The sequence below is a fragment of the Bos indicus genome, chromosome 9 (genome assembly GCF_029378745.1).
Source record: "Bos indicus isolate NIAB-ARS_2022 breed Sahiwal x Tharparkar chromosome 9, NIAB-ARS_B.indTharparkar_mat_pri_1.0, whole genome shotgun sequence".
Classification (NCBI taxonomy): domain Eukaryota; kingdom Metazoa; phylum Chordata; class Mammalia; order Artiodactyla; family Bovidae; genus Bos; species Bos indicus.
This window is the reverse complement of record NC_091768.1, coordinates 60,634,412-60,660,959: the sequence shown is the minus strand read 5'-3', so window position 1 is coordinate 60,660,959 and position 26,548 is coordinate 60,634,412. Positions and strand designations below refer to the sequence as shown.

At 39.4% G+C, this 26,548-nt stretch overlaps 1 protein-coding gene across 2 annotated transcripts in view; it reads right to left on the bottom strand.

The window, feature by feature from the left end:
* The window catches only part of MDN1 (midasin AAA ATPase 1), a 143,740-nt gene that overhangs the window by 97,389 nt on the left and 19,803 nt on the right, over positions 1-26,548 (bottom strand). For both annotated transcript variants that reach the window (XM_070796075.1, XM_019967352.2), the window contains exons 3-15: positions 26,258-26,482; positions 25,792-25,899; positions 25,520-25,712; positions 22,170-22,412; positions 21,805-21,936; positions 18,918-19,021; positions 17,330-17,444; positions 14,245-14,438; positions 12,959-13,040; positions 9,843-9,938; positions 8,059-8,171; positions 6,479-6,627; positions 5,774-5,834 (exon numbers count right to left, since the gene is read on the bottom strand). In XM_070796075.1, the coding sequence (XP_070652176.1) occupies positions 5,774-5,834; positions 6,479-6,627; positions 8,059-8,171; positions 9,843-9,938; positions 12,959-13,040; positions 14,245-14,438; positions 17,330-17,444; positions 18,918-19,021; positions 21,805-21,936; positions 22,170-22,412; positions 25,520-25,712; positions 25,792-25,899; positions 26,258-26,482 (1,815 nt within the window). The remainder of the gene's footprint in view (positions 1-5,773; positions 5,835-6,478; positions 6,628-8,058; positions 8,172-9,842; positions 9,939-12,958; positions 13,041-14,244; positions 14,439-17,329; positions 17,445-18,917; positions 19,022-21,804; positions 21,937-22,169; positions 22,413-25,519; positions 25,713-25,791; positions 25,900-26,257; positions 26,483-26,548) is intronic.

The window sequence follows — 26,548 nt, the reverse complement described above, 5'->3', positions numbered from 1 at the left end:
CAAAATGTTTTTGAGATATTTTAGGAAAAAATATAACATCCGAAATTGATTTACTTAAGCATCTTGTACTTACTTTAACATCATGCCTTGTCAATGGTGGGGTGGAGGAAGAGACTGCTCCCAAAGATATTAAAAATTGGGGGAAGGGGACAGTAAAAAAAAAATTTTTTTAGATGTTGCAATGGTTTGTGACCCTCCAAGGCTTAACTATTTATTTCTGAGTATTAAGATTCTCTTTTATTTCTTAGCATTTTATTTTTCTGGTTGGGGAATTAGGGAATTAATTCATTTAAATTAAAATTTAATTTACTACTGGGGGTGGGGAGAGGTTAATAAGAGTCAAGAAACACTGCTCTGGCTAGATTTAAGATAAGTTGCCCAAGCAGCACTAATCATTCTGGAAGATTAGACAAGATCAAGCGTACAACTTTCTTCAGCCTAGGATACTAAATACTACAATTCAAGGATGATAACCTCAATTTTATTTCCAAGAAATATAATTTGAGAACCGAAACAGTATCAAAATGTTTTGAAACAAGCAAGTACAATTGGAGAATCATGGATACTATTTACTCACTGGCCTAAGGAGGAACAACGAGACAAGCGAAACCCAGTGCCCTGAAACTGAGCATCTACATGGAAGAGTCCGATTTCAGAGAAAGTATGACAACTTCACGAACTTAACTTCGCTTCCCAGCAAGCACTGACCCATTAATTAGTAAAAACATTCCTTTACTCCATTCATTCCACTGAGATTTACTGTGCACCTCTAGGGTTCGGCACTGAGTAAACAAGACCCACCAGCTCTTGCCCCTCAGGAGCTTACAATCTAACCAAAAAGACAGTAGAGGAAGATACCTACTGGTATAAAATATCCAGTAGAAACTGGTATGCCAGTAGATAAAATGAAAGCAAAGGGGGTGAAAGAAGAATTTTAGTACTTTAGCTGTGATGGTCAGAGGAAGCTGTGTTAAAGATAGGAATTTGAAGGCAATCAAACAAAAAAGGGTTTGGCTAAGTAAATACCCCTGGGTGGCAGGGGAGGTGACAGAGGAAACAGAAACACGGAGGGGAGTGTGGTTGGCAAGGCAGCAGAGCTGAAGGAAGGATAGGGAGAAGTGTCCTGGAGAGGTGGTGAAGGGTTTGTAGTATATTCCACATGGACTGAAGTCAGGGAGGAAGACAGTGATGTAATCTGATCACACTATCACATAATCACATCCATCTACCAAATGGAAGAGAGGCTGGAGGAGAAGGAAAGATGAAAGCCCTACACTGGACTAGGCAGAGGACGATGAGCCAGAATGTCAGCAGCGGAATGTTGAGAAATTAAGCAAAATACAAATGTTTTTTAAATAAAATAGCTAGTCTTAAAGATGAGGGAATAAATGGGATCCAAAGCTAACTGAGGCAGCAGAGTAATGATTAAGAAGGTAGATGCTCAGGCAGACTGCTGGGTTCAAGTCACAGACTAGCCATTACTTTGAACAAGGCACTTAATCCTTGTGAGCCTCAGGTCCCTTGTGTATAAATGGGAATAATGAACAGGTTGTTAAGATGGCTGAGTGAGTAAACAGGTAAAAACTCAAAAGAGTGCCTGGCACAGGGATGCCATTGAAGAGCAACCTGTTACTATAACTAGTAACTAGCTCAGTGAACTGAATTCATGAAAGAAATGGCTTTATATTTCACATTAGTCTGGGCTCCTTAAGAAAAAAGCTTGTTCATTTAAAACTGAAGGCATATTGGCTGGTTAAGTTAATAAATGCTTCAAATGATGGCGAAAATGAACATACATATATATAGCTTGCTGAAAATAAAAATAAAAATTAACTAAAACACTCAATGGAAACCAACCTGTCACAGGGCGAACTGATGAATCAAACTATGAACTGAGACTAGAGTTTCCAAGCTATCTTTTGAAAGGACGCCTCAGGAGCAACCTGAAGGCCAAGAGAAGGAAATCTAGACCACCTGGTCCTCGTGGACAGTCACTCAGGGTCTACCTGCTACATACATGATACATGGAGACCACAAACAAGATTCACTTGAAAATGACTAGAACAAAAGAAAATGACACTCCAAAATGACCATACATGAAAGAACACCAAGTGCAAAAGAAACATGAAACAGCACGTGATGAGCAACTAAGAAGCAAACCCTTCACCTCATTCGGGATCCGGATTCTGAGTCTGAGAACAGGCACTTGTGCCCTGCTGTCTCCCGTGCTGTTTCCTTCATGGACGATGCTTACTTGAGGGGCTTAGAGGAGAATGCAGGTTGGCCATTTTATTTCTATTTCTGTAAGATCTTTAATTTTCCTCTCATTTCTCCTTTCCATCATTGTTGACTTCTCCAAGGACCCCTCCCCGTCTCTCTATACCTGTTTCTCCTTCAGAGGCTGCCCCTCCCAACTCCATTTCCAGAACTGTGAACCTGTGTTCTGTGTTTTGCCATTTAGTGCAGACTTTCATTTTCTGGAATGGTTTTATCTGCTTCATCTAAGTCCTCTGTATCATCCACTCTTTTCTACAGTCTCATAGGCTCTCTCCAGCCCAATGCTGTTGGAATTTGGTTTACTGCTCTACTCCCAGGTAACCTGTAGGTCTCTGTGCTATTTACCAGAATCTACTTTAATCAGAATGACAAAAATGAGTTAAAAGTGAGGGGAAAGATATACCACACTAACAGTAATCAAAAAAGTAAGTAGGTACATATGCAAACAAAACTCACAGGCAATCTGCAGGAATGCAGCTCAAGTGCCTGATGGCCTTGAAGGCCTTATTCTTACAATATGTATTTATCCTTAATTACAACTTCTCAAAAAACCAGTCAAAAGGATCCAGATTTGCAAGTCAGACTAATTAGGACTATAAATTTCTTTTCTCTTTCACCATAGTATTTGGTAAATGCAAAATATGTTTAATAAACAAATTATTAATACAAAACATAAAACCAGTTTCATAGTTAGATAAAACTAACCACACCTTTCCAAAATAGAACTATGAAGCTTTCTATACCCCTTCTCCCTACCCACTCCTTTGTCTTCCATACCCTTGCCTTTTAATAAAATCATTTTTGCTTCAAATTGTATACACAAAGACTCTTAAGCAGTCATTCATACATCTAAGATATATATTAAAAGATGTGATTTACACACCACTTGCAGTTATACAAAAGGACAGAAAACAAGGCATACTTACAGCCATACAAAAACTGAATTGTATCTAACTTTTCTTTTGATTACTGATGCTAACTTACTAACAAGTTAGCACCAAAAATAAAATTCCAGTTACCACATTCTAATTTTAGCCTTTTGTATTATCAATTACATCAGGGCACAATGTGTATTCCCTACATTTAAAACTACTTGCATTTAAAAAAAAAAGGAATTAAAGAAGAAAACACTATTTGCAATGGCTGATATAACACTACAAAGTCTTAAATGAGACCGATACAGCCTATGTTTAATTAGTACAAGAACAATGCCATCTGTGTTAGCTATACTTAACTGCAGGGCATTACAGAATACAGAGTAGAAACAGATAGTAGTACAGACATACTTGGAGAAGGAAATGGCAACCCACTCCAGTATTCTTGCCTGGAAAATCTCATGGACAGAGGAGCCTGGCCGGTGACAGTCCAGGGGGTTGCTAAGAGTTGGACATGACTGAGCAACTAAACAACAACGACAGACATACTAGTTAAATAACAAACTCCATTTATTACTAAGAACACACTGCAAGTACCACAACGAGGGATAGGAGAGACTGTCAATTAACTGAACAGAAGAAATATAAAGCAAAGTAGAAAAGACCACTGAGGAAAAACAGAGTAAAAGAAGAACTGGGGTAAGAGAGGTTAAGTCTCAGCTGACAGATTTTAAGACAGTATAGAAATTTAAAATATAACATCAAGGTACGTGTAGAGCAGAATTTAAGGGTCCAGAGGGTAAGAAAATGAAAAGCACAAAAGGAAGCAGGATTCCACACTGGCACTCCACCCAGAGCAGGAAGGGATAGAGACTGGTAAAAGCAAAAGTAAAAATAATGCTACAGTGTAAGGTGTCCTTAAAAAAAAATGAGTAAATAAAGAACTTCTCGTAGACATCATAAAGAGAAAAAAGAACAATAACTTCTATTGTTCTATGCTTTTAAAGATTTATGCAAGCAACTGTTTAGAATTAATGGGACAGTTCCTAGTATCATTCAACATAAGGTATGCCAATAGCATCTATCAGTTTTACAGCCTTCAGCACACATTAAAATTGTTCAAAAACTAACATATTCAAAAGCATCAAAAGGAAGAAGGGCATTTAGTTGACCACAGTGATGTTCCATTTAACCAAGTGGAGGCTACTTAACCTTTCAAAGATAAACAAATTGCAGGAGAGTCTTGCTTGAAGGCAGCATAACTCAAGAACATACTCCAGATAAATATTACTTAACTGCATTCAGTTCAGTTCAGTTGCTCAGTAGTGTCCAACTCTTTGCGACCCCACGGACTACAGCACACCAGGCTTCCCTGTCCATCACCAACTCCCGGAACTTGCTTAAACTCATGTCCATAGAATCAGTGATGCCATCCAACCATCTCATCCTTTGTCGTCCCCTTCTCCTCCCGCCTTCAATCTTTCCCAGCATCAGGGTCTTTCCAAATAAGTCAGTTCTTCGCATCAGGTAGACAATGTTTTGGAATTTCAGCTTCAGCCTCAGCCCTTCCAATGAATATTCAGGACTGATTTCCTTTAGGATGGACTGGTTGGATCTCCTTGCTCTTCAAGGGACTCCCAAGAGTCTTCTCCAATATCACAGTTCAAAAGCATCAATTCTTTGGCACTCAGCTTTCTTAAAGTCCAACTCTCACATCCATACATGTCTACTGGAAAAACCACAGCTTTGACTAGACAATCTCTGTCTATCAATCTCTGCTTATTGATATGCTGTCATATGGTCAAAACTTTTCTTCCAAGGAGCAAGCTTTTTTAATTTCATGGCTGCTGTCACCATCTGCAGTGATTTTGGAGCCCAAAAAATAAAGTCTGTTACTGTTTCCATTGTTTCCCATCTATTTGCCATGAAGGGATGGGACCTGATGCCATGATCTTAGCTTTCTGAATGCTGAGTTTTAAGCCAACTTTTTCACTCTCTTTTCACTTTCATCAAGAGGCTCTTTAGTTGTTCATTTTCTGCCATAAGGGTGGCGTCATCTGCATATCTGAGGTTATTGATATTTCTCCCAGCAATCTTGATTCCAGCTTGTGCTTCATCCAGCCCAGCATTTCGCATGATGTACCCTGCATATAGGTTAAATAAGCAGGTTGACAGTATGCAGCCTTGACGTACTTCTTTCCCGACTTGGAACCAGTTTGTTGTTTCATGTCCAGTTCTAACTGTTACTTCTTGACCTGTATACAGATTTCTCAGGAGGCAGGTCAGGTGCTCTGGTATTCCCATCTCTTTAAAAATTTTCCATAGTTTGTTGTGATACACAGTTGACTGCATACTCACCTTTATATTCCAGCCCCCACCCCACACCCTCAGCAGGATCTCTGAGAGCAAGAACCTCAAGAATTCTTTAAAATGAAAAGAAACATCTACATACCCCAAGAGTCCCTTAATAAACCCTAATAAATATCCTGCTGGGGTAGGCACAGGGGGCAAGTTGTTGAACATTCTTCCAAGGTTAGTATTAAGCTTAATAGGAAAGAAGTGTTTCTTACCTCAAGCAGTGAACACAAAACAACAAGAAAAAGGTTTAAAACCATACTTACCCTCCCAGCAAATCTGCAGTGTCACTTTGCTGATTCATATTGACAACTCTCAAACGGTGGCCTTTAAGAAAAAAAGGGTATAAAGAGTTATTCTGAAAATGTAAAGACTGACAATACCCACTGTGATCCGATGTGCGGACATGGGTATGGGCAAATCTTTTAATGTGCACTTCCTCTGACCCCTCATTTTATTTTTAGAATCTTGACTGTTCAAAATTTTAACCTAACCCAGAGAGAATGAAAGAGTCACTGCTCTAGCATCGGGTAACTGAAAACAACAACAACAAAATCCTTCAGTAAGTCAATGTCTATGAATTAGAACTAAATAAATATCTAGTGTGAAATATTAATTTAGACATCAGAACAGGAATGAGGCAGTTCTGTTTTTAAAGATGGCCAATGTGCTTAACTAAACACAATACAGGGAAGGATCCCATCTGTTTCAAAACAAAACCAAAGCACTATGTATGTGCAGGCCATAGATTAGAACTGAAAAAAATTAATACCAACATGTTAATAGTTATTTCCAGGGAGAGAGATTACATTGTTTCCAAGGAAAAAGATTCCAGTGCTTATCTCCAGGGGAAACAGAGCTGTGGCACTTTTTAAGTTCCAATATTCTTTGGACTCTAGTTTTTAAAAAGGCAGTCGTATGAAATGAAATGCCTATCGTCTAGGACAGACTGCATCCGCTCCAGGAGTTACCTGTAATGTGAGCCAAATACTGGACTGTGGAGGTTTTGCCTGTTCCAGTTTCTCCCACCAGCAACACAGGCTCCCCTTTGCTGACACATACTGCGAGCTGTTCGATAAGAACAGAGGATGGCCTCGTAGCAGCAAAGGTGAACTTTTCCCTGGGGAGGTGAAAGTACGTAAGCAGTTGGAGAGACAAGCTGCAAGCTTCTCTTAACGTTGTTCTGAGGAATCAGACTCGATAAACAAGACAACTCAAGAAAGGACTGTCTTCACATTGTATGGGATAGCTCACAACATAAGAATTGCAGAATTCATTCTATAAACATGGAGCATTTACATACCTAGTACTTCACTAGGCTCTAGAAATTCAAAACACCGACAAGATAAAACATCTGTACTACCTATGTCATCTTGGGCAAATTACTTAACCTCTCTTAGCCTTGGTTTCCTAACCTGTACAATCTGGACAACAACACTTACTAGTTGCAGTAAGTCCTCCACAAATTCATGTCCACCCAGTAGCTGTGAATGTGACCTTATTTGGGAAAAAGGTCTTTACAGGAATAAGATAAAAATCATACTGTATTGGACTTAAGGCCTGGTCTTAAATCCAATGGCCCGTGTTCTCATACAGAAAGAGAAATTTACAGACACAAAAAAGACACACAGGGAAGAAGGCCATAAGACAATGGAGTCAGATACTGAACTGAAGCAGCTACAAGGTAAGGAACACCAAGGACTAGTGCCCGCCATCAGAAGCCAGGAAGAGGCAAGAGCCTCCAGAGGGAACGTGGCCCTGCCAGCACCTGGACTTCAGCCTTCCAGCCTCCAGAACTGAGAAGAAATGTTTATGGCAAACCATCAAGTTTACGGCCCTAGAACCCACATGTCAAAGCGGGAGACACAAGAGACCCAGGTTTGGTTCCTGGGTCGGGAAGATTCCCTGGAGTAGGAAATGGCAACCTACTCCAGTATTCTTGCCTGGAGAACCCCATGGATAAAGGAGCCTGGCAGGCTATAGTCCATGGGGTTGAAAAGAGTCGGACATGACTAAAGCGACTTAGCATGCATGGATACATGAATCAAGTTTATGGTTAATTTGTGAGGTGAGTCCTAGGGCGCTAATAAACACATTAATTCATAGGATTACTATAGTCACATGCAAAAACATGCAAAACAGCACTTAGCACAATGTTAGGAATACAGCAAATATTTAGTAAATGGTTAACTAGGTATCAAAAACTTATACAATTCCAGCCTTCAAGGAATTAACAGACTAATTTAGGACCAAGCCTGCCTTCCAAGTGATGCTTACTTCACTTAATAAATAAATTACAATGAATAAAATCAAAGATACATCTTTGCTGGTCCCAAATCTCTAAGCACCCTCATCACCACCCTCCAGCTCCTAATATCCAGTTTCACAGGACACATTTTAGGAAATCACTGCTCCTTACCAGTCTAGCACACTGGAGAGATCACAGTTCAGACATGGGTTTTACTCAGAGAAAAGGGTCAGGACCAAATGCTCCTTGCGCCAAGTTCCCAATGACCCCACAGTGCTCAGCTCAGCTTGGAACCCTGATTACCTCTGTATGTGGACAGCCTCGCTTTGTTTTCGGAGAAGCCGCACTCGACCCACTTGCACATCAAGCTCGTTGATCACAATTTCTGGTTTGTAAAGTTGACAGAAGAATTCCACCTATGGGAGGGGAAAAGATTTACCTGAGTAAAATTCTGCATACTCTTCAAACACTTAAATCATGAGGCTTACTGTGCCACCTCTAGAAGCACTTTCGGCTTCCTATATAGGCAAGTTAGCGTTTAATTTTATTTTAAAATATTTTCCAAGTTTCTGTTTTTAAAAACATTGATTATGAATGTTCCCTAACACTACAATTTATTGATTCAAATATGCCTCTATCTACCTACATAAAGTGAACAGTCAAGAAAAGCTATACTCCTAAAAGATACTTCTAAAAAAATCAAAGTAATTTTTCTTCAGCTATGTTTTCTGCACAACAAACTGGAAAATTCTTCAAGAGATGGGACTACCAGACCACCTGACCTGCCTCCTGAGAAATCTGTATGCAGGTCAAGAAGCAACAGTTAAAACTGGACATGGAACAACAGACTGGTTCCAAATTGGGAGAGGAGTATGTCAAGGCTGCATATTGTCACCCTATTTATTTAACTTACATACAGAGTACATCTTGCGAAATGCTGGGCTGGATGAAGCACAAGCTGAAATCAAGATTGCTGGGAGAAATATCAATAACCTCGGATATGCAGATGACAGCACCTTTATGGCAGAAAGCGAAGAACTAAAGAGCCTCTTGATGAAAGTGAAAAGAGGAGAGTGAAAAAGTTGGCTTAAAACACATTAAAAAAGGTCACGGCATCCAGTCAAATCACTTCATGGCAAACAGATGGAAACAATGGAAACAGTGACAGACTTTATTTTGGGGGGATCTAAAATGATTGCAGATGGTGACTGCAGGCATGAAATTAAAAACGCTTGCTCCTTGGAAGAAAAGGTATTATCAACCTAGACAGCATATTAATAAGCAGAGACATTACTTTGCCAACAAAGGTCTGTCTAGTCAAAGCTATGGTTTTTCCAGTAGTCACATATGGGTGTGAGAGTTGGACTCGAAAGAAAGCTGAGCACCGAAGAAATGATGCTTCTGAACTGTGGTGTTGGACAAGACTCTTGAGAGTCCCTTGAACAGCAAGGAGATCCAACCAGACTATCCTAAAGGCAATCAGTCTTGAACATTCATTGGAAGGACTGAGGCTGAAGCTGAAACTCCAATACTTTGGCCACCTGATGCGAAGAACTGACTCACTAGAAACGACCCTGATGCTGGGAAGATTGAAGGTGGAAGGAGAAGGGGATGACAGAGGATGAGATGATTGGATGGCATCACTGACTTGATGGATATGAGTTTGAGCAAGCTCTAGGAGTTGGTGATGGAGAGGGAAGCCTGGTGTGCTGCAGCCCATGGGGTCACAAAGAGTCGGACACGACTAAGCGACCAAACTTAACTGAAGCTTTGAAAATGCGAAGGCTTATTAAAATATTTGCTAAGACATCGTTCCAGTCCTGAATCCAGAACATACATAATAACATGCTCCTTAAACACTGGAAAATAAGGCGCACATGTGAGAAAGAATACAAGGCAGCTCACTTTAAGAATGTGGACCACAGGGAGAACTACTTATCCAAGAGACAGTGAGTTTTATGTCCATGAGAGGCAGCAATGAAACGTCCAACTTTGCAAAAGCTTTTCTAGGTAAGGGCCAGAGACCAGCAAGTAAGCTAAATAACCCAACTTCCTTTCAAGAGGGAAGTAGAAATAGCACTACATACCTTTTTCTTGGAAATGTTCAATTTGCTTCCAATGACTTCTGCCATTTTCAGTTTGCTCGTCTGCTTAGAAAGCATTGCTGTGAAACAGTCCAGAGCCTATTAAAATAACCAAGGCAAATAGCAATTGACTTCTTAAATAATACATTAATGACAGAGCACTGCAGTCCAGGCCACAAAAGGAAGGAATATAAAATCTAGCAGGAACATTTCTGCAAGAAAGATTAAAGGAGAGTACAAATAAGGTACCAACCCTAGACTTAAAGATGTTACCACAACAGAGACAAGACTCCAAAAATGTTAAGGCTTTATTATCAAAATATTGGTTAATTAGGAAAACACACACATGCAGCCCTGAGTTTGCAAATGTAAAATTCAGGCAAAAATAGCAATTAGCATTAATCCCTGGTTAGTAGTGTAGATTCTATAGTGGAAAATGATTCTCAGACAGTGGAGATAACACCAAAAGATTACTTCTGAGCTGTAAAGGGAAATTCTTGGTGTGCAATCAAGGAATACTGTCATTACCCTAACCCAGTACTTAGCCACTACTGAGAAGCCAAGATACATGTCTTCTGCTGTAATAAGAATTTATCTGCTGTTTGTCCCTAACTCCTACACAGCCTTTCAAAAATTCTGAATCACCAGGACTAAGGAGTATCTTCTGTTATTCACTAGAGTCCTCATGGGCCCTACTGGGTTTATTATACTAAGCAAGGTAACTCCAGATGAGCCCTTACTTAGTTTATCAGAGGAAATGGCCAGGCCAGAAAGACCAAGCACGAACAGGAGAATTGAAACTTCCATCCCCAACACTTGGAGAAGGTAGAGGGGCTGGTGGACAACACGATGTATGATGAAGGTGGCACTCCCTGCCTCCAAAGATGTGCCTGTGTTCAGATTCCTGAAGTCTTGCCCTATGCGTCTCTTTGACTGTTCCTGAATAATATTTTTAATAATAAAACTGTAGTCTGTACGGTAAGTACAGAGCTTCCAAAGAATTCTATGAGACAATCACTGTACCTGAGAAGTTTGTAGGAACCCCTGAATTTACAGCTGATTGGTCCTAAGTGTGGGTGGGCCTCCAATACTTGCGGCTGGAGTCCAAAGTGGGGTGGTCTTGTGGAGGACTGAGTCCCTGAACCTGTGTGGTCTACACTAACTCCAGGTAGTAAGTATCAGAACTGGACTGAATTGCAAGACACCACTTGGTGTCAAAACAGAGAAGCAGCAACCAGATAAAGCCAAAAGGTGAAACGTTCTGTAAAACAACTGGCCTGATCTCTTCAACAAGGTAGTATGGGGTTTTTATGAGGGGCTGGCGGGCATGGCTCTAATACAGTAAAAGAGTTCTTAATTCCATATGCATAGACAAAGATGTACAAGGAGATATACCAATGTATTAATAGTACAGGGGAATCTCTGAATGGGAGAATATTTTTTACCGTTTTCCCATATTTTCTCATTTTTACTTCTATATTAAAAAAATGTTGTTGTTGTTTAGTCGCTAAGTAGTGTCCAATTCTTTTGTGACTTCATGGACTAAAGCCCAGCAGGCTCCTCTGTCCATGGGATTTCCCAGGCAAGAATACTAGAATGGACTGCCACTTCCTTCTCCAGGGAATCTTCCCGCCCCAGGATCGAACCCGTGTCTCCTGCACTGGCACGAAGATTCTTGACCACTGAGCCACCAGGGAAGCCCATATTAATAAAATACTTGTACACAAATGTTCACAGCAGCATTATTCACAACAGGTGAAAACAACCCAAATATCCATTAACGTATGAGTGAATAAACAAAATGTGGTATATCAATACAATGAAATGTTACTCAGCCATAACGAGAATGAAGTACTGATTCATGCTACAACATGGATTAACCAAGAGAATATGCTGAGTGAAAGAAGATAAAAGGGTCACCTAAAGTATGATTTCATTTATATGAAATGTCCAGAATAAGCAAATCTATAGACAGGAGGTAGATTAGTGATTGTCAGAGGCTGCAGAGAGAAGAAAAATAGGCATGATGGTTGATGGTTACAAGGTTTCTTTTTGAGGTGATGAAAATGTTCTAGAATTACTTAGTGGTGATGTGGCATAATTCTGTAAATACACTAAAATACACTCAATTGTACACCTTAAAAGAGTGAATTTTATGGGTTCACACACACACACACACACACACACACACACACACTATAACATTCTAAAATAGAGACTAAAGAAGATCCTCCCCTTGCCAGTTTTATTTTAAAAGTACAGAACAAGATTATCTGTAGGAAGATGAAAAATGTAGGAGGATGGGAAGGAAATTTCACTGGACAGGAAGGAGATTAAAGGACTGATACACAGCACTTCAGGGTCTGGCTTGATTAAGTGTGTGCTCTGAATCAGGGTTCTTTCTACTCAAAGCAACTTCACCAGAGACACTGCTCACCAAAACAGGTCACTATCCTTTCCTCAATCCTAGCTGACAGACACGGTAACACTTTATAGTCAAAACGGGTCAATGTTTGAAGAGCCCAAAGATCTTCAGGCAGTACCACTTTTATTCTTAACCAGGTGGAAATACATCTCTGTTCTTATTGAATATGGCAGAGCTGTAATTCAACAGCGCTTCCCTCTTGCACAACACACTTTCCCCCCAGCCCAGCATACAAGAACAGACTTTAACCCACATACATTTCTCCGGACTAAAGTTAAAAAGGCCCTGCTGGGGCAAGTGGTGGGATCAGACAAATACAAATCTGTCAAACAGACTAAGAAATTATACATAGAAATTAATACTAAACATCTTAGAAACTCTTTTTGTTTTACAATAGTATTACCACCTGGGAGATTTTTCCCTTTCATTTAAGCTTTAATTTCAGCTTCTGTTTTACTCTATTTCAAACTAGACTTATTTGAAATTAGGGGTAACCCATTTCAACAGCCACAAAACATTTATCATGCTCACTTAGCTCTAAGACAACTTTAGTTCAGTTTTAACTAGCTAAGGATATACACAGTACCTACACCATAGAAAAACTTTCTGATAATAGTCAAGAGACAGAAAATAACAGTGGAAATTAGCAGCCTTGCAGAGCACGGAGAAAACAAGCAGGAAGACTATATCTTACCTCTTGAAAAATATTTAACGATGCTGATGAAGACAGACTGTCAAAGCTGTGGGCAATCCTATTACACCAATTAAGTAGATCCCTTTAAAAAAAAAAAGGTAAGAAATAAAAAAACACAGGTCAAAGATACCAAAGGTATCAGAGTTTACTTAGGTCTTGGAACGTCTGACCACAAAGACTCTCCCTTTTTCTGGCAACTGAATATAAACACTGTTAAGTCAGGAAAAAGTATAAGTGGATCCTTTTCTTACCTCTATCAGGAAGCAACCTATAATTCATTTCTCCCCCATCCATACCAGACAAGGTAGCAAGAGATAGGAGCAATTAACTCTCAGAGCAAACTTAAGGGGAGCTGCCCATTCCCAATTCTCACTTCTCAAAGAGCAAGTCAACCACTGCAAATGTAGCTCAAAGGAAGAAAGAGAATTTACTATATACAGCAAAACCCAAAAATCTTATTTAGGACCCCATTTGTCCCAAAAGGACATCCAGTGAAAAAACTATGTCAGTAGTTTTCCAACTTTTTCCACTATTTCCAACTTTTAGAGTTATTTGTTAAACCAATTATAATTCCTAGGGATGCAATATACAGCATAATAAGTATAATTAACACTGCTGTATGTTATACATGGGAGAAGGCTATGGCAACCCACTCCAGTGTTCTTGCCTGGAAAATCCCATGGACAGAGGAACCTGGCAGGCTGCAGTCCATGGGGTTGCTAGGAGTTGGACACGACTAAGAGACTTCACTTTCATGCATTGGAGAAGGAAATGGCAACCTACTCCAGTGTTCTTGCCTGGAGAATCCCAGGGACGGGGGAGCCTGGTGAGCTGCCATCTCTGGGGTTGCACAGAGTTGGACAGGACTGAAGCGACTTAGCAGCAGCAGCAGAATGTTATATGTGAAAAGTTGTTACATTATCACAAGAAAAAAACTGTTTTTTTACTATTTAACTTAGTATCAGTGAGATGATGGAGGTTCACTCAACTTGTAGTCATTATTTCATATGCATGTAATCATTATCCTATATGCCATAAACTTATACAGAGCTGTCAGTTACAGCTCAATAAAACTGTAAGAAGAAGAAAAAAGTTGTTTTTTAAAGCTAACATAATATTATCTTCATAAGCCTTCCCATACAGTAACTATAGATCTCAAACAGATCAGAGACTGAGAACGTCTAATTTCAAAATCAGACTTCTTGTAACCATTCAGTTTGAGCTGCTATGAACTTCTGAGAGAAGCAATTTTTAAAATAGCAACCCAAAAGCGTTTAGCCCAATACCTGAGAGACAATTCTCTTCCCTCAAGGCTTAGTCTCTTGTTTTCTTGTCTTGCTTCTGGAACCTCCCCTGGCGCCTGTTCCCCTCCAACAGAACTTTCACTCAGACAGTGATGCTTCTCTCCAATAAGCTGGAAATAAATATCAAGCAGGTGATCGGTTGCTGCTGATAAGCTGGGATATCTGTTTTGAAGAACCTGAGAGAGGAGGAAAAAAGCAAAAAAAAAAAAAAAAAATTAGCAGCAGACAAATGATTTGTAAAAGCACACCAAGAATGAATTTCTCTAGGAGATCTGTCATCTTGAGCAAGTGTAAAAACTTCCACCTTCACCCATTACCTCCAACCCCCCAAAGACTATGACGTCCTCCTGCCCAGAACTGTTATCTGGCAACCTCACGACCTATCACACAGCTTTGGGTACAGAAGCTCAATGGGATAGACGTCTCAAACATGGGCATCCAAAGCCCATGCACTTCAAGTACTACGTACTCCAATTATTTTAAAGACAATTGTAGTACCATGATTAAGTCACTTCTCAGCCAAAAGCAAAAATGAAACAGTTTAGTGGGAAAGGAAACAAAAGTTGTTTTTAAAAGCAGAACACAGCAAAAGGAGCTAGTGTTAAAGTCCTGATAAAAAGTAGTTTTTATCAGACAGAAGAATTTAGAAAGCAAAAGATCTAGTCCAATTCACTTCAATAACTATTAAGAATTTTGTGCAGTATTGATACTTGGTGGCCATAATATTATAATATTTATGATATGGATTTGTTAAGTCTACTTGAGAAGAAAAATATCACATATGTATTAGAAATATTATTAGCTAATATATTTAAATTAGCTTAAGAAGTATACCATGATTCCAACTTATATTAATATATGAAATATCAACATATTTTATATATATTAAAGAGGTAAAGTCCACATATTTACAAAGATGAACTAAAATCTTTTAATAGTGTCACGAAGTATTAGAGGTCACAGATTTGAATTTCTTCATACCTTTTTGTTAAATTGGAAGATTTTACAAATTTTAATATTTCAAATGTATTAAAAATTAAGTAAAGATAGAAGTGAATAATAAAATCAACAAATTCATTTTATTTGCTACACATGTGGATCTTTCAAAGAGAGAATAAACATGTTCTGTGTATAGAAGGAACATTTTCAAAACTGACCATATTTATGGACTGTGGCTACCATAAACAAAATACATACTTCCATCACCCATAAAACAAAAAAAAAGTTCCCTTGTAATCACACCCTTCCCCACCACCCCTGTCCCTGGAATCTTGAACCTGATTCCAATCAGTACAGTTTAGCTTTCAAACTTCTCATGTACATGGAATCATCCAGGATGTAGCACGTAGTTTGGTTTCTCTTACTCAGCATCGTGTTTTTGAAATTCACCCAAACATCACTGTATGTATCAGCAGTTCATTCTATTTTATTGCTGAGGAGTAATTCCATCATATGAACATGTATACTTATGATCATGGTGGGGGAAAAAAGCTATTTTTACTTGAAAAAAACTTAGGTTTAACACTTTAGTAGGGCTCGGTTATTTGGGGAAAAAGTTCTGAATAGTGATTTATATGTACCAACCAATTAGTCATTTTCTACCTCAGACAAAAAATATCTTTTGTTATTACCATAAATGTCAAAATGTAAACAGAATATCACATGATAAACTAATCTGACATAATATGCTTATCAGTATTTAAATGTTTGAAAACAAAATATTTAAAGAACTACAACAGCAAAAAAAAAAAAAAAAAAAAAAGAGGGGTATTATGTCAGAGCAATACAACAAACACATGGATTGTGAGGCATGGACTGGATGCCGGGGACACCAAAGCTGAGTAAGTTACTGGAGGAGCTTACAGTTGAGAGCAGCAAGAGAGGGAGAGAAAGATGTATAGACACACAAGTACACAACTGAGAGCTACAGTGAGATAAGAAACTCACAAGGCTACAGAGACACAAAAATCACACCATCAAGGCCAGGGTTCTTAGAAATTATATGAAGGCCGATCCAGTAATTTGTGCCCTCTGAAAACCCCTCTGTTAATAAATACTTAAACGCTAATAATAGATAAAATATTTGAAAGGGCTGTCTGGTGCCACTTATTTATGTAAAAATTTACACCAAGAAAGAGGAAGGTGACCCTGCCATGCCTGAATGTTCACTGACAACACTTTATTTGCTACTGTTCAAAGTGAAGTTCTGGGAGACAGAAAGCTGCCCAAGTGAGAAGGCAAATGCAGAGGAGAGAGGTTGGCAGCGTAGAGTGAGGCACACCGCTTAGGGGTTACAGAGAACCAGTGATATTACAAAGTGAACTGATGTATAAAGCCTTTAAACTAAGTCATCTCAGTTTCCATTAAGGTCCAGATGGAAATGCACATGCAGTTGTTAAGTGTGAAAGATACTAGTTACAATCAACTTAGTAAAAATAAAAAGATCCTTTGAGGACAACTGGGGAAATTCTAATGTGGTCTGAGAATGAAGTGCTACTGAGGAATAATAATTCATTTTATTGGCTATAATACTGATATTGTGGTTACATATGGAAATGCCCTTAAAGATGCATCAAAGTATTTAAGGGTGAAATTCTGCGAGGTTTGCTTTCAAATATATTAGCAAATAAAAAGTACTAGATGAAGTTAATATAGTAAAATGTTAGCACATTAACTGTTAAATTTAGAGTAGTGAGTATTTTCATGACTCACTGGGCTATTTCTCTTCTCTACATGTAAGTCTGAAACTTTTAAAATAGGAATTCTCTGGCGGCTCAGTGGTAAAGAATCTGCCTGCCACATGGGTTTGATCCCTGGGTTGGGAAGATCCCTTGAAAAAGAAAATGGCAACCCACTCCATGATTCTTGCCTGGGAAATCCCATGGACCTAGAAGAGACTAGTGGCTACATTCCATGGGGTTGCAAAAAGCTGAACACGACTTAGCAACTAAACAACAACAGAGCTGATTCACTTCTTTGTATAGTAGAAACTAACACAACACTGAAACTTGTAATATAAATGAAAAGTAAAAAAGAGAAGCACTGATACTTTCAAGTAATTGCATACCTCATTTAGTTCTGCCTTATCCATATTATCCAGGTGAATTTTGGTCCAGTATTTGTCTAGCAGAGTAGCATGACTATTTAGCGGTTGATACCAATTTCCTCCACAGCTCAACAGTCTGTATTACAAAATGAAAAGCAGAGTCACACAAATTTCTAAGTTTTAATCTTGAATTATGCCCCTGGTTATCCTTTGCTATACACTGTGTCACATCTGAAAAAAACTCACAATTCCTTCTGGTGTCAAGACACTATTATGCTAGGCTTACAGGGAGGATGACGATGAAATGCTGCCACTGACTCAGCTTTGACTATTTTCCTAAGGAGAGTAATAGGGCTTTAACCAAGTTATTTTCAAATTACTGCAAACAGTCCTATTAGGCATTTTGATCTTAAAAACATGTTTCTTTTCATTAAGATGTAACTTCAGGAAAAAGAAAACAAACCAAGACCCATAGCCCTAAAAATAAGTTCACTGCTTATTTACCAAAAGCTACAGTACCTAAAACTATTTAAAATACCCAGAAAGGAAGGAATATTCATTGAACACATATTCTGGGCAAGCCACAGGCTTACACTTAAGCCATTAATTTAATCCTCATAACAACTGCCCTGAGGGAACAGTGATCTTTTCCTCTAACTGCAAGCAAGAACCATAAGGAAGAGAAAGAAAAATGTCTCTTGCTCACTCAACTATGACTACAAATGGCAAAACCAAGAAATGAACTGAAGTTGGTGTGACATCCTTGTGTGATGTCTCAGGACTTTCCAGGAAAGAACTTCACTATCACTGTGAATAAAAACAGGTTTTACTAAAACTATCAGGGTCTAGCAAGGTGCTCCTTGAAGACCGGTTAGAGCAGCTCTGCATTCCGTCTGGGAGTGAATGTTCACAGAGGTGCAGTAAACACTAACATAATTACTAAACACAGTGTAGCACTGGTTTCCCTCTCGGGCATTTTAATATCTTGGAGAAATGAACAGGTAGTCAGGTAGGAGGAAATAAGCCACTGCCTTCACGTTATTTTAAAATGTAGATAAGGACATAAACATAAGTTTCTTTAGGTTTTATTCCTTTGTTGACGCTTATCTTCAATTTATTTATTTAAACTGCTTGACGTCTACATAGCTTCATTTGCGTCAGCACCACCATCATGGTTGGGCACGCCACCATGTGACAGGTCTTTAGTGCAAGTCATTTCACCTAAACTTTACAACTTACACCAAGTTGTAAAGCAGGCATTATTGGTTCCATCAGAATCAGCCAAGCAAGGTACATACAGATACAAAGAGTCAGTATCAGGATTCAAACCCAGGGCTATCTGACAACTGTCATTTCTGATTATGTTTGAAAATATGAAAACAATTTTTTTTTTAAGACTGGTTACTTATTTCTAAGTGAAAAAAACAAAACTTTTATTTTCTAAATTAATTATCTCCATGAAAAACAGTCAGGAATGAGAAGGTTGGATCTGTTCCAACTTTAAAGGCCCAGAGAACTCTATTCCTGGACTTGTGTACTCAGCACTCTAGCATGTGGACTCATGAGCAAGAGGCTCCATCGTGGAGACAAAAGGGTTAATAGGACATACCTCCTGGTTGCAAAGAACTGAAATCCAGGAGCCACCTTCACACAGTCACCTCGGCCAGGAATCAAGAGCTCTCCATTCTCCAAGAGAGGGATCAGCACAGAAACCTAAATCACAAAATTCCAGGGACAAAGCTATAAAGACAGAAGTAGCAAAAACACCCCACAAAACCAGCCATCTAACCAAATGACAAACGCACACTTAAAGGAAACCCTACTTCTCACAGCATAAACTGGGGTCACAGCAGGTGGGAATATTGGAGTCAACTACACTCCAGCAGAGCGACTTACTTGTTCAACATTCACTGGGTGCCTACTAACCAGAATCAAGCAAGACACTAGAACTCCAGACACGACTGAGGCATTACAGCCTAGCGTCTGATGGGAGGTAGCTGGCAAACTACCGCACAGCCTAACTGGTGTGACCCCAAGCGATGAACAAAACACCGTGTGAAGACAGACTGTCGATGAGTGTGGAGCAGATTAGAAGCAAGGCAGTGAAGCCACCCTAGAGGTAATGCCATTCACTGAGTCTTAAAGTTGAACAGAAATTAGTCCGGTTTGGTGGGAAAGGAATGGCACAATTACCCTAGGCAAAAATATTAAAATGAATAAAAACATACATGCCTACGAGTGCAGCCTGAGAAGATTCTGTGATGGTTAGGGCAGAATGTGCACGTGAAGTAGTGAAAAAATACTAGGCTTACGAGACAGAGGATAAAAGCCCTTCCGTGCTGAGCTAAGAAGCTGGAACTTTTTCATGACAGTGGTTGAGAGGATTTTATTCAGGAGAAAGAAACTTTATTTTACGTTTTAGAAAATGAACTGTACAACAATATGGAAGATAAACTGAAAGAAAGCCAGCCTGGATGGAAAGAAGTGAAAAAACATACCAGTCAGGTAACAAAGGCAAGATGGCAAGATAGATTAGATAGAGACAAAAACAAGAAGCCCTGTGCTAAGGCAGCACGCCAGAGGGGAACAGAGTAAGAGATAAGGAAAAAGCACTAAGCAGCATCAGACTGAGTGAGTGGGAGACGAGAGGAAGGAGAGAGCCAAGTTCTGGCTTGGCTATTACGTGGCAGGAAAGGTTGTTCTGTGAAAACAGCAGACAAGGTCCATTTTGAACATCCTAAACCTGTACCCACTAAGGAATCTAAGTAGAGATTTTCTGAGAAAAGTATGGACTAGACATATGGATGTAAGGGATGGGAGTTTAAGGACGAAGTTTTGAAAAACAAAGAACAAAGAGGGTTCTAAAATATCAACATAATTTTATTAAGCATCATTAATTCATACATGGCTAGGAGTAGAAAGGGAAAGTAATAGAGGGGCAACTCCAAGGTAACAATGAAACTTGAAACAAAAGACAACAATCCTGAATGAGATCTATAAAAGCTACCTTGAAATAGTAATGGGTTCACTACTAGCTGAGTTCTGGAAATAACAAAATAATAATCAAGGGGAAGGCGTATTTTTGAGTAAACACAACTTTACTATAATGGTAAGTTTAAACATAATCAACTGAATAAACATACCCTCTGGAATCAAATGTAGTAACAAAAGGGGAATGGAACACAAAATGGAACTCAAAGAATTTTCTGCTGTACTAGACATGACCCAAGTAATGACAAGTAAGAACAAGACAGAAAGCAACAGTTTGGTCTTGAATCTGGACTTGGTCATCAAAGAATGTACTTAGCAATGGGACAGGGACAGACGCCTATGCTTCATCATGACCTGAATGGAAAATCCCTTATGTTCATCTAACTTTTTTGGCTCAAATTCTATGATTCATAATCCTAATGACTTCTCAGGTATCCTGAGGTCTAAAAAAATTTGTCCAGGAAAGAGAGCATTAGAAAGGGCTAAGACTCAACAAATACTTTTAAGTTGGCCTTGTAATTTATAATTCAGTTCATTGTAAAGTCTCCTTGGTAGGAGTCATCCCTGGCTCTGGGCTTATCAAGAAAACTAAGTTCCAGCCCTATAAAACTTAGCATTAAAATCTTAGAACACAGTGGTAACACTAGGCCAATAACCCCATTACATCTTTACCTCAGACTCTAAAATATGCATGTGTCATAAGACACATATATTTATAGCCACCCTTTCCCCTTCATATCTCCCTAAACCCAAAGACCTTCCCCACCTCTCCTCCTCCCTCCTGCCTGTCTCCTCTTTCTCTAATCCAAGAGGGTAAGGTCCATATAGAGGTAGCTTTAAGGTTCACGTTAAAGAAAACTAAAACCAATCTTGGGAAAATCTGCCCACTGAAAGATTTTTTCATTTTGCAATACATTTTAGGGTGGGAGTTGGGTGGTGGTGGGGGGGATGTCATCGTTCACAGAATACAGAAGAAACATGGACTGCCTCCATAGCTAAATTTCATACACATAGAAAAGTGATCTTTTTAAAAAGTCAGAAATACACATCCAGTTTATTTTCCTTAATTGAACAAAGACAAGCAGGCACTTATAACATCATCTCTTCCTTCCTGTGTCCTCAGCTCACTGCTCTACAGACACCATGGCTGGGGAGTGGGCTTCAAAGTTCTCAATGTATCCGTAACATGCATAAGATGTTTCCCACCGAGCCTATTCTTAGAAAGCCTGTGATACTGATCACGTCTTCAACTAAAGGAGGAAAAAAAATATACTGCGAAACTGATCACACATTCAGCTATTAAAGGAAACACTACAAGCAGAATTTTACTGATTTTCTATCAAACAAGAGATCAGCCTGGTAATCCAAGAACTCAAATAGATTAGGTGGATAATCAACATACCATCTCTAATGAAATAACCTGTGTTGTTTAAATAAGGCCCCAGCATCACTATTAACACAATCTGAAGATGAGAAATTAGCGAGTTACTGTGGAGGTGACGTACCACATCCAAGGGCGCGTAGTCAATGTCCTCCAGGAGGATCCAGTGTCCCTTGGTGGCTGCCTGTGTCAAGGTCCCAGGCTGCCACACAAACTCCCCTGGGACGTCTGTGCAGCGATACATTCCCAACAGCATCTGCAGAAAGAAGATGAAGGACTTACTGAAACCACACCTGAAGTGCCAGTGCCACATCCTAAGATTAGTTCCATTAAACTTCTACAGGGTTATAATGGGCACCTGAGGTTTTACAGCAGGATCCCCTCTGTTAGGAGGAATACCAGTTAATTACAGTTTCTTAGCAAAAACAATATTTTAAAGCAAATATTCAAAGTATGTTCACCCACCCAAATCTGCCATTTCTTAGTTACCTTACTGTCAGTCTGATCTCCAAGTTGGACTTTGAGAAGTTGAGAGGGCTTCCTTCTACCTGTCATTGCAGCTAAATGTTCAACTAAGGAAGTTTTGCCACATCCAATTGGTCCTTCTAACAACACAGCATTCTGAGAAGCCACTGCCATAGCCAGGGTCTGAAGATTTTTGCACACAGAGTCAACCAGCACGTAAGACCTAAAGGTCAGCTCCTGTTCACGAGAAGAACTCCTACTACTCCCCTAAGGAGACAAGTGAGAAAAGGCACATCAAGAAGAGTCTTTCTACCAAAGGGCACAGGTTAATTTCTACAACAACTGACTTCTACATAAACCTCTGCCAATAAATTAGTAGTACAGGATCTACAATAACAACTATGTATCAAAAGTAAGGATCCAGCTTTTTCCCTTTCCTGTCTCTCATCCTAGGGAGAGGGGTGGAAACTTACTAACAAATATAAGAAAACCTCCCCCAAAGTTTAAGAAAGCAAAAAGTTGATACATAGTGAATGGGAGCAAATCTCATTTGTCATGACTGGATTTTCATTTTTCTTCCTCTTACCATATTCTAGGATTTCATGTCTAAAATCAAGAATGCACACAATACACTTATTAGACAATCATGGAAGTAAAGACACTAATTTTTTTCCAGGTACAATAAAGAATACCAGCGATTTATTTCTTTTTAATTTTATTGAAGTATAGTTGATTAACAATGTTGTGTTAATTTAGCTATACAGCAAAGTGATTCAACTATATATATACATTCTTTTATTCTCTTTTCCATTATGGTTAATCACAGAATACTGAATAAAGTTCCCAGTACTATATATCCACTATATAGCCTGCATAACAGAAATACACACACATACACTAAACTACAGGCATACCTCAAAGATTTTGCAGGTTGAATTCCAAACCACAGCAATAAAACAAATATCATAATAAACCAAGTCACACAAAACTTGGTTTCCTAGTGCATATAAAAGTTATGTTTACACTAAACTCTAGTCCATTAGGTGTGCAATAGTTTTACGTCTAAAACACAATGAACATACCTTCATTTAAAAAAACATTTTATTGCTAAGAATGCTAACCATCATCTGAGACTTCACTGAATCGAAATCTTTGCAACAGTAGCAAAGATCATCAGTCACAGATCACCATAACACATATAATAGTAATTAAACAGTTTTAAATATTGAAAGAATTACCAAAATGTGACAGAGAAACATTGAGTGAGCAAATGCTATTGGGAAAATGGCACCAAGAGACTTGCTCAAGCCACAATCCTTCAGTTTGTAAAAAACAAAACAAACAAAAAACCATGCAACATTCATGAGAGCAATAAAGCAAGGCATGCCTATTTAAGGATATTTTTATATTATGATAATAATTATATATTGTTATATATAATACATTATAATAAATTATAATAATTTAATTAATATTTAATTAAGAAATAACGTGGTATCTGGGAGTTGCTTCAAAAAAATACGGTGTGAGGAGTGTTCAGAAATATAAATGCAACATAACTGACCATGAATTCATAATTACTGAAGCTGAATGTTATGTGAATTTATTATGCTACTATTTCTACTCTGGAATATGTTTAACATTTTCCATAACAAAAAGTAAAATAATCATCATAATCATAACACACCCAATATGTTTAATGGGTAATATCAGTTTTATAAAATGAAAAGTTCTGGAGCTTGTTTGTGCAACAATGTAAATATACTCCACAATACTGAGGAGTACACTTAAAAATTTAAAAGATGGTGAAGATTACATTCATTTTACCACAACTTTTAAAAAACTTAATAATAATCTACCTACTAACACAGAAAAAAGGATGTCTTGGAAGAGTGCAATGATTATGAACTTTTAAGAAATGGTAACTTCTCAAACAGAGCTTGTCCCCTAAAGATATGTGAGGACAAAATGAGATTCGGGGCTGGAAGCTGCTGAACTTTTTGCGGAGCTGTTACTCTCAGCAACTAGCAGGCTGGGCTGTAGCTCCAGGCTGTACTTCCGCCCCAGTGCTCTGCCACTGCCATCCACCATCAAGCCCACCCCAACCCGAATCCTTCCCTGTGTTAAAGTGCTAATGCTCCAAACCTAACCTATGTTGTTGTTGTTTGTTGTTCACTCACTAAGTCACATCCTGACTCTGCGACTCCATGGACTGCAGCACACCAGGCCTCCCTGTCCTTCACTATCTCCTGGAGTTTGCACAAACTCCTGTTCACTGAGTCAGTGATGCCATCCAACCATCTCATCCCCTGTCTACATTAGGAGAGTGGTTAAAGAGGGGTGGGGAAGTCTTCCTGACCACAGGGAAATACCAGGGGCTTCGGAAATACTGCTGTCTCAGTGCTGGCAACAGATATATCTAGTTTATGAATTATCATGCAGCTGTACACTCAAGATGTGCACTTTTTCTATTTTATACTAATCCTTTTCATTGTACTTCCCAGGTACAAATTGATGGTCAAGCAATGACCCAGAACTTGTTCCAGGGAGAAAACCAGGTAGATCTGATGAACTGACTAAAGACTGCTGGGGAAAAACAGAGTGGCCTTTCCAAAGTATCGTATGGAGCCACTTTCTTGGAAAGGTCATTTACTATGGCAGGGGACAAGTTCACTGCAGATGCAGGCCTCCCACACCAGAGGCAGAGAATATTCTGACAGAAAGAGGCTGCTGGCAATAATACCTGGGCCAAGCCCTATCTCTGCCAAAGGGCAGCCCAAGGGCCCTGGGCAAGCCACTCTGCCTTGTGCTAAGAAGCTTCATTGGTGTCTGACTCTTTGCCACCCTATGGACCATAGCCCACCAGGTTCCTTTGTCCATTGGAATTCTCCATGCAAGAAAACTAGAGTGAGTTGCCATACACTTCTCCAGGGGCTCTTCCCCACCCAAGGATCAAACCCACGTCTTAAGTCTCATGCATTGGCAGGTGGGTTCTTTACCACTATCGCCACCTGAGAAGCCCCATTCTGCCTTAGTTTTACATAAATATGGCATTATGGTGTGTGCCACTCAACTTCAAACAGCTGCTGAAGCAAGTAAACAAGTCATATATGGAGGAGTTTTGCTCAAGTTAAGAGCCTGATGTACAGGCATCATCATGATTTCTAATTCCACACTAAACAGGGAAAATGGGACTATCAGAGAGGAGGGTCCTGGGTGAATTCTCTACTCTCTCCCTGAATACTTCTCTAAGTGGAACAGTAATTTGGCAAACTCAATTTTGCTCACACATAAAACCCAAAGCCCAGCCAAGGAAAAATACACACTCAGTGTTTAGGTGGAAGAGGGCAAACCTACCACTGATGTCAACGTACCCGCTCTTCGGGGGCTGGCAGTTGCCCAGGCAACACCACACCACAGACAGCAGTGACCCTGGAGGAGAGGTCTGCCGAAACAAGGTGTCCTGTTGAGTACTGCAGCTCCTTGTCCTTCCGCCAAAGGGGTGTGTCTGGATTGGCCAATACCAAGGCCTTCTCCAAGTCCTGCAGCTGGGCCTCCTCAAGTAACCTGAGGGAACGAGGAGCTCATCAATGGCTCTAATGCCTAGTAAAGCCACGCTGACATCTCTAGGAATGCTCTTGCTTACCTTAACCTGAAATGGATCAGTTCTTCACTATTAAAAATCTTCTTAAGGAATGATAACTTGTGCTCTTCATTCATACAGGTGACCAAAGCAAGACAATTGGCTGTGTACCTGGAGAAAACCAAAGTATATAAACTCAGGATCTGCAGCGGAGTCTAAAGAATAAAGAAAATTTACTAGCCAAATGAACACCCAAAAAGGAAATCTTATGGAATTTAACACAGGGAAGGGTAGAAATCACAAATTGGGCACAGTGAATTCACTTGATGGAACATAAGAACAATGGAATTCCACTCATATCATCTGATTTCCCTCTGAAATGACACATGAAAGGGAGCAAAAACCCCAAAGGCACCAGAACAAAAACAACGTTATTTAAACGGTTTCCTTCTCCTCCTCACGCACACAACTCCAGGTCTAGTATAGTCTTCTATACTAGAAGAACAGGAACAGTCCACCAGCTACGTACCAGCGGACCAAGGTGTCGTGGCTCCTGAGGAGTGGGACACATACACTCCAGTCCCAGAGGTCCCGGAACACAGACTGCTCTTGCTGCAGAAACTTGTAAGCTGCCTCCATTAAGTCCCGAAGTTTCATCCGCCTGCGCCCATACCGGACTGGATTTGCATCTGAACTCTCTAGAAAGAGCCTCTGAAAGACTGGAGATGTGTCCTTGAAATATCTCAGGGCAAACCTTCAGAAAGAAAGAGTTTTTAATTGGTTGGTAAGAATATGATAGCATATATATATATATATCCAT